The 9,619-nt window shown below is 29.1% G+C and overlaps 1 protein-coding gene across 2 annotated transcripts; it reads right to left on the reverse strand.

The window, feature by feature from the left end:
* Positions 1-3,647: 3,647 nt before the first annotated feature.
* Positions 3,648-9,372, reverse strand: LOC115703621 (probable sulfate transporter 3.5). Of its 2 annotated transcripts, none has more exons than XM_061102918.1 (12): positions 8,959-9,372; positions 8,637-8,844; positions 8,132-8,303; positions 7,338-7,403; positions 7,116-7,223; positions 5,613-5,729; positions 5,384-5,510; positions 5,007-5,293; positions 4,623-4,813; positions 4,451-4,530; positions 4,197-4,273; positions 3,648-4,077 (listed from the first exon to the last, which is right to left on the reverse strand). In XM_061102918.1, the coding sequence occupies exons 1-12, from the start codon at positions 9,284-9,286 to the stop codon at positions 3,883-3,885; spliced, it is 1,956 nt and encodes a 651-aa protein (XP_060958901.1). In that variant the 5' UTR covers positions 9,287-9,372; the 3' UTR covers positions 3,648-3,882. The 2 variants fall into 2 exon arrangements, with proteins under 2 accessions (XP_060958901.1, XP_030486717.1); XM_030630857.2 differs by having other exon boundaries at positions 7,116-7,229.
* Positions 9,373-9,619: the final 247 nt, after the last annotated feature.

The following is a 9,619-nucleotide window of genomic DNA, read 5'->3' on the forward strand; positions in this document are numbered from 1 at the left end:
TTAGATATCCAATTGAGATTAAGAAGGGTAGCAAAATAGGGTAAGTTGAAAAATACCACTTTTATTAATCAATTGATTAAATTTACCTCTAATCTTATATTTAAATGAAATATACCTTTTTTTATATGTATTGTACCCAAAATACCTTAACATAAGAGAGTCACATGGAGAGTATCTTAAAGTCATAGGGGCAAAATTGGTACAGTGTTTTAAAAAAGAAGTAAAAATAATAAACTTTAAAAAAGAAGGTAAAAATTAAAGAGAACAACATAAAAAGAGTATAGTGTGTAATTTTCTCGGGCGTAAAATTGTATATCTATTTATTTTAATTTCTATATCTATTATTATATTCTTTAAAATATACTCTCTTTTACATATAATGTTCTTAGTAGATCCCTTAGTTAAATGTAAATTATATGTTAGACTTAAGTAGATAATAAAGGTATATTAAACAACTCAGTAATAAAAGTAGGTTACTTATAATAAAATATAATATAATAGTATTTTTGATTAATAGATTTTAAAAAAAAAATCAATTTATTTCAAAAAGGCAGTTAAATCCCATGGGTCCTCTATTTGAAATCAAGGCCAGTCTATTTTGAAAATAAAAAAAAAAAAATTGAAAGATGTTATAATTACAACGAGCAATCCAAAATGGCTAAAAGAAAAAATTAAACCAAAAATATACACATATATTTTTAAAGATGGTGGTTAAGATGAGGTTGATTGTAATATCCTCTACATATATATGGTTTCACTCCAATTAATAGAATAAGAGTTACTTGCTATGATATGAACTAGGGTCTATGTCGACTCTGAATCTTACTTATCTTAAATTATGATCTCAAAGTCCAATCTAAGATTCGATCTTAAACCTTGATCTCAACCCTGGACCTCAGCCCCGGTTCATACCTCAAACCCTGGTATCTTGTCCTTGAACCTTGGTCTCGATCTTGACTTCACAACTCGGCTCCTCGACTCCAAACCCCAATCCCAAATCTTGGCATCTACCTTGGTCCTAACCCTGAATCCCAGTGCCAATTTTAACTCAAACACTAACCTTACCTCAATTCCAAACTTATCACAATACAACCTAAGTTTCTAAATATTACAATATGGGCTTTTACATCCATTTGTTTATATATTACATAATAATATAGTTATGTTTGGTAGATGGGATATGAGTAGGGATGTTCATTGGATCGCATCCAATGTTTTTAGGCCCATCCAGATCCGATCCAATTATATATTGGATGTTAGATTTTACCATCCGATCCGATCCAATTGATTTCAGCCATTCAATCAATCCAACATCCATTAGATGTTGGATTGGATCGGTTCTATCCATTGAATGTATTTCATATATATTTATTGGTTTAATTTGAATTTATTCAATATTTTAGACTAGTATTTTTTGATCGGATCGGATCCATCCAATATTTTAGGTCCAATATGTATTGGATTAGATGGATCCATCCAATCCAAGAAAAAAAGAGTAAAATTTTAATGTTAATTTGTATGTATACTTATATATTTTACGTATAATATTATAAAATCTAATTACTCATCCAAATTAAATGAAAATACTAATTAGTTTAATCCGATGTTAGATGTATTGGATTTTTAGACACTCCATCCAACATCCGATTCGATCCAATTGGATATTCAAAAATAACATCCAATCCGATCCGATCCGATCACAATTGGATATCCAATGTTTGGCGGTCGGTTGTCATTGGATTGGATCGATTTATGCACACCCCTAGATATGAGATTGGATAGTATAGTCTGGTATTTGTTAATGTGTGTGTGACGTACTGACTCATATTTATTCGTGTTTAAAAAAAATGGATCGTGTCATGTATATATATTATTTTACATAATAAAACTAATGATAAAGTTATTATGTTTTTGTATTTTTATTAAAAACTAACTAAACATTAACACTATGTTTGGTAGGAGGGGGAGATGGGTGGATGGAGAGGGGTGGAGGGAGAGCGATGAAAGGAGAGACTAAATTATTTGTTTGGCAAGAGAGAGAGAAGGAGGAAGAAGAGAGATGGAGGGAGACATTCTCTTTCCAAACCTTCAAAATTTAATCCTTCCAAATTAGGAAAGATTGTAGAAAAAAACAAAATACATTTTATAAAATGTACAATAATTGCCCTTAAAAAAATAATAAAATTTTGTTTTTATAAGAATAATTATGTAATTTTACTAATTAATTTTTTCTCCGTACCAAATAATACAAAGGAGATTAACAATCATCTCTATCCCTCTTACTCTCCATCCTCTCTAACCTCTCCATCCATCCTACTCTCTCTCCCTCCCAACAAACATAGCAAAATTTTGCATCATATTTTACAATTGTGCATTGAGAATTGCTATAAGGCACTAATAGTGCTCAACACCATCTAGAGATGATGCTTTGCTATTGACTAGCGATATTCTAAAAAATTATTATATTAAATTATATAAGACTTCAGATTCGATATTTAATTACATTAATAATAATATTACATCGTGGAGGGTACTACCGGTGTCTTTTAGTATTTCTCTTGTGTATTAGATTAATATAAATCTATCCCAAAGTCATTTTTTTACATCATTTTTTATTTAATAGTTTACAAATTAAACCTAATAAAGATCTATACTAAGTACCAAATAAACTCCAAAGGTGTGATATTAATTATTTATGTCCATCAACTTGTAGTGTAATATAAGTATAAACATGATGGATAGGTTGCCAAGCTAACACAGCAAATCTAATTAGGATTGTGATTTATTGACATAAAATATAAATAAATTAGGTTAAAATTAACTAGTTAAACAGGCCAACTCAAACGAATATGATACTAGCTACCACGAACTAGTAAAATAAGATCAATATAAATTGTCTGCACAATCACCTTATTAATTTTCCCTTCATATGAAAAAATAATGATGTACCTATACTAAAGAGAAATGATAAAGAGTACTTGTGGTTTAGTATATTGTGATGTGTAATATTATTATTATTATTATTATTATTATCATGATGTTAAGTACTATAGTGTATCTCAATTTTAAATGGTATTTTATATTATTTATATTGAGACTTAGTTGTTGTCAGTAAAATATTTTTTGAGATTTGTGTTATCCTTTGTGAGTACATGAAAATCGAATATTAATTAAGGGCATCTCCAATAAGAAGATTCAAATTTAGTGTTAAATTAACATCAAAATACTATTATTTTAATATTAATTTTTTTTTCAATTCTAATCACAACATTAAAAATTACACCAAATTTTATATTCTTTATTATTTTATTATTTTATTAATATAATAAAAATATTTTAATATTAAATATATATAATTATTTAATTTTTCTTCTTAAAAGTATTATTTAATTATTAAAAACTTTTTTTAAGAAAATAGTATGGTCTATACTGTCCCACTAATTTTGGTGGGATACTATAGACAAAATTATTTATGAGTATAGCTTTAGTGTTTCATTAGAGTATATACTATATAACATGAAACTACACTATATTTAGTGTTTTAAAGTTCGATTGGAGATGACCTAACCATTACAAACATTAGAAGGCCAATTTGGATTTTTGTACTTTAATTCATGTATAATACCACCATAACTGTAACATCAATATATAAGAAATAAGAATGCACATGTTTTTGCCTTTCATTCTACAAAATCTTCAATTTAATTTATCTAATTAACATTAAATGTTAAAGAAAAAATAAAAAAGTTCCAATCTCAAGCATGAAATTAATTGAAGCAAGGATCTAAATATTGACCCATTTCAAGCATTAATACTATGAAATATATACAAGAGGATGAAACTATGATCTGATCACGAGTGTGAGCTTGAACATATATATATTTAGACAGCTCCGTCAATCACAACGGGTTGTTCTGTAGAAACGTTGCCGTTTTGCTTTGACATATGAAGAGAAAACTTACAAGCGTCTACTGCGGCCTCCACTGACAGGTAAAAATTCTCCTTACCAATCTTATCTACGAAATGTGACTGTATGAACTTCTCCATTACTCTAAGCCTCGGGTTTACTATAGTCATCTACAATAATCAATTCCCAAAAGAAAAGATCAGTTTTAATTTTGGATAATTAATTTTTTTTATTTTTATATAAGAAAAAAGAGTCAAATGGATTGGATTATTGAATTTGAAGGGCTTACCTGAATATGTTGTGCAAACAAGGATCTGTGAATCTCAATCAATGTCTCTATGCCGGTCGCATCAATAGTTGTAACTCCTATCAAATATGACCAAATTTCAAATCACGAAACAGTGTGCTAGCTAGATGAGTGTGTGTGTGTGTCTGTGCGGGACCTAATAATAAAAGACCAAATATTTGTCGTTTTCGTTCTAGCACATTTTGGTAGTGGAAATTCCACTATACATATAATACTTGCGTATACACTTTTGTTACCTGTCAAATCTAACAAAACATGCTCAATAGCATCCCCTGAGTTAGAATTCGCCTGCTCGTCTCGGATCCACCTCAAAATCCTACACACACACATGACACAACCACAAGGTCAAACAAACTTGAGCAACTAATTATACTAATTTTTCACTAATTAGTAATATTAGTTAATTACCTTTCCCTTATGTAATTGCAATTTGCAAAGTAAATAGGTGAACCTAGTTGCAGCACTATTATCCCGGGGACAACAGTCGAACCGGGGTACTGCTCGGTGTCACGGTATATCGTCGCGTTTTCTACTTTTCCAAGCTTACAAGTGGCGGGCCTAGCCACGTATAGAAGAGCTCTGAGTAAACCAAGTCCCACCTAAGCAGAGTAACCAAAAGAAAAAGAAACTATATAATTGAGTGTGAAAATGCTGAAAATCATTGAATCTGTCAAGTCCAACTTGATCACAAAGACTAGGAAGATTAACTTCTACAAAAATGACACTTGTTAGTTACGTTTTGTGATTGAATTGTTAGTGATGAGATAATATAATATATGTGTATGTACTTACGGAGAGCATGAGGCCGATGTCCATGCTAATAAAGGCAACCCCAAAGAAGCCAACCATGCAAATAGTAAAATCAAACTTGTCGACTTTGAAGAGATGAATAGCCTCGTCGTAGTTGATGAGGCCAATCATGGCAGACATGATAATGGCAGATAGAGCAACCAGTGGTGTGTGGCTGAACAGAGGAGCCAAGAATAGCAGCGTCATAGCCATAAACACTGACATGATTACGTTCGACATTGCCGTTTTTGCCCCAGCGTTGTAATTCACCGCCGTCTTCGAAAATGGCCCTTCAATTTTATAATGTAAACACTCATTAATTAGTTAATTAATTAACTAATTAATGTTAACATATACAACTTTATTATAAATTAATGTACCGGTAGTCAAATAGCATGAAGTGAAAGAACCAATGATGTTCATGAAGCCAAAGGCAATCATTTCCTTATTCCCATCAACTTGTAAATTATTCATGATAGCAAAGCTCCTACCAATAGCTATTCCTTCCTGTATTAAACAGAATTAATTTTTAAAATATAAAAGTACTTAATTATTGACCACCCAATATTATTTATTTAACAATTATTAGTAGAAATGTAGTGTATATACCGCCAAAGCAACGAAGCCCGTTACAATCCCAGCTTTGAGAACTGCTGGTAAATATTTGGGGTCAAAGTTCAAATAATGAAATGTAAGTGGATTTATGCCTTTCTTCAGATCACCCACCTAAAACCAATGATAAAGTTGAATTAATAATTGTCAGAAGTGGAAATTTAGTATTATTTTTTTTTGTTCTTAAAAATAATCTTAATTGTAGTAATGAACATTTGTGATCAAGACAATTTTTGGCATAATAAATCAAAAGTATGTGTTATAAATAGTACATGCATATGGATAATTTTTATTTTTTTTCGCAAAGTGCATATTGATAAATTAAACATAAATATTGATTATTAAATAAATAGTACATATTGATAAATTATGATTAAATGCTATTATTTAATTTAAAAATATATATTTGTACTAGAAAATACCTTTTAATTACTTTTTTTTTGAAAAAATATTGCAAAACAAAATTGCCAACCATAAAATAAAGATTTTGGTCATTGTACTAAAGAAAAATTTGCCAACCATAAATAATATATTTCTGTAGGTATTATTTGTAATGTTAGTAAGTAATAAAAATTATATTAAAAAAAAAAATCAAATAACATCAATAATCAGTAATAGCAAAAAAAGACGTGTGATAATTATTACTTTGTTAAAAGCTAATTAATTACAAAGTATGGTCTCATAATTTAAGAGAGTGTTATAATTTCTTGGTGCTTTGAGTTTGAGTCCACACAAGTGTTGTTATTAAGAAGAGTGGGTAAATTTTTACTTCAAAGTTTGGTAGCACATCAACTTATTAGCTAGAGAGGACAAATTGACAATTATTATTATTAGTTAGGATTAGGAATAAATTCATTGTTTGAGAGTTAGTAATAAGAGTTTAACGTTTAATTAGCTAAAAAAAATGTGTTTTGGTTTGGGATATACAACAACTACCACCGATTTGTTGCTTAGTAAATTATATGGATGTGTTAAGTAAAAATTTTATCTTTTGAAGTTTTTTAAACATAAAAAACTGAAATATATATTTTTTATATTTCAAAAAATAAAATATGTTAAGGAAAATACGTGTAGCAAATTTTAATTTTATTAAGTGAGCGAATAGCAAAGAGAATATATATATATAATAGTGTATGGTTTTTTTATTTATTTATTTTGAAGTCAGTATGATTAAAAATTAAAAATAACTTAATTTTGTTTCTATAATAATTTTCAAAATTTTTATTTTTATTTTAAAAACTAAAATAAAAAAGTACTTTCAAACTTTTTTTTCCAAATATTTTCACTGAAAGAATAAAAAATTATTACCAAAACACACTTTAGTTATTTTAATTATTATTTCTCAAAAAGATTCAATATTATATAAGAAGGGATCGTGTAGATCTCGTAAGTCTCATATATCTTAGAGAAAATCTTATAAAATAAATTTGAATATTTGGTATATAATATAAAAGGATAATCTTATTTTTGGTAGTATAAACGTAATACGACACCACTTACAGTTTGTATGCCATGCTCTGCTCCATGGATTAAATAAGCAAATACACAGCCAACTATGACAACCACCATAGGAGACATCGCAGATACCCAAAATAGATGTGGCCTTTTCTGCTTCTGAAATTTCCTCGTATATACGTAAATGTAAATATTATATAAATGTAAATAAGAGAAACATTTATTTGTATTAATATTATTTATATTTATGTATATATGTAAGCTTACAATATATCTGGTAAATTGAAGGAAAATAAGGAAGATTGTGCCCACTAACGCACTCTCCCACTTCCACTGCAAAAAGAAGATTGACTTTATTAATTCAATTGCCAATTACTTTACTTAAGTTTCTTTTTTTAATAATAATTTGCTAGTTAATTATAAGGTAGTTGCAAATCTCATTTTATTTTTGGAAAGGAGATTCAAACTTAGTATATATATATATACCCATCTGTCCACTTTCTAGAAAATTTATGATACAATTTTTTTTTTTAATCTTCCAATTTATCATGAGGAGTAGGTAATATGGTCATATCATTCTCTAGCACTAAGTGATGCAGTGTCTATATTTCAAGTCTTCTAGAATTTTAACAGTACTTTTGCTTTATATAATTTATAAATAATGATTTACACATTTCCAATTTTTCACTCACAAATAAAATAATAAAAAATATTATGTAGTCATATTTTAAAATATATTGATTGAGATTAATTTTATATCATAGTGTAATTTGAGATTAATTTTTTAAGAATATATCTATTATTACTTATTATAATATTTTATATGCCATCATCATAATTATGCCTTGTACAAATATAATGATTATTACTTTCCATAATAATGTTTTAAGTCACTAACCGAAATTATATATTTGTAACTATATATATATCATCTATAGTCACAATATAATGATTATTACTTTCGATAGTGATTTTTTGTAATGACATTAGTATTACTATAAGCTTAAGTTTGGATATATATAGTGAGTGAATAAGAAATGACAAAACCAAATTATTAAAACCTCATGTCTATTATTGGCGATTGCTTGGACCACAGAGACGACGTTGGTTTTGGTAGTGAAATGTTTCAATCCCAAGAAGCCTTTGAGCTGTTGACAGCAAATTATGACGGCGGTTCCTCCCATGAAACCAGTTATAGTTGAATGCGATAAAAAATCAACCAACACTCCCAATCTGCAAAACTTCATTTATCATTAAATTTTTCTAAATAATTTTCTTTTTAATATTTAAAAAAAAAAACAAACTAGTTGGCCACCTTTAGTGAACTAGAATGTCGTTCTCGTTTAAAAATGGAAACAAAATTCAATATATATTATATATATATTTGCTCAGAAGATAAAATCCCATATTTGTTTTTTTTTGTCAGAAGATAAATCTATTTTTAGAATATTATTTTTTTACTCGTTTAAGTCGGGAATTATTTTATGATCAGTTTTTCAAGGATAAGATACGAGCCTAGTTTTTAAAAATAAATAATAATAATAATAATAAAAATAAAAAACAAACCTTAGAAAACCTATAAGTGATTGAAAGACGCCGGTAACAAAGGCGGCAGTGAAGACCAAATGAAGGTACAATGTTGGCTCTGAAAGCGGCGACGCCACCTTTCCGATGGTTTCAGAGATGAGCAATGAACACGCCGCCACTGTTCCCACCGCTAAATGCTTTGAGTCACCAAACACCGCATATATAAGCGGTGGTACAAAACTCGAATCTGAATTTAATTAATATTCAAATCCATAAATAATTAATTAATATATTCTTTTATGTTAAAAGCACGTGTGTCAAATTTATTATTACATAATATATAATAATATAAAATACTTACAAAGACCGACGATGGCAGGAATGTTAGCGAGTTTTGCGTAACTGATTCCCTGTGGGATAGCAAGACTGGTAATGGTGAGGCCAGCAATCAAGTCCATTCGAAACAGACGCAAATTATAGTTGGGAAGCCAATCGAAGATTGGAACAAAGTACTTCACAGCTTTCTTGGCTCGACGGAATGGATTCTCTTCGTTTCGAAAGCGGCTGAAAGGGTCGTCGGGAAAGAATGTCTCTTTCAGATCGGATCGGAGGGTGGTGCCGAATCCTCTCGGCTCCGAGAACTTCACCGTCGCGGCGTTGTTATCGACCTTATTCAGTTGAGTTTCCATGTAGGGTCACGAGGGAACCGGAAAATTAAAGCGAGTGTGTGTTGGTATGGGGAGGGCGGTTTGAGGTGAAAGAGTAGTAGAGAATTATTGTGTGTTGTGTTTGTGTATTTATAAGGGAAAAAAATACTTGGTGTGGAAATGAAAGATGTGTAAATAATAATAATAATAATAATTATAATAATAATTATTATTATTATTATTATTATTATTATTATTATTTTCCAAAACTAGGTGGCATTTTACTATATGGTGTTGTTTTTGTTTTGAAATTAAATCAAAATGGTCAATTTGGTTTTAGGATAAGTATATGAAAGATTAGGAATTTAATAATAT

The sequence above is a fragment of the Cannabis sativa genome, chromosome 1, assembly GCF_029168945.1.
Source record: "Cannabis sativa cultivar Pink pepper isolate KNU-18-1 chromosome 1, ASM2916894v1, whole genome shotgun sequence".
Taxonomy (NCBI): Eukaryota; Viridiplantae; Streptophyta; class Magnoliopsida; order Rosales; family Cannabaceae; genus Cannabis; species Cannabis sativa.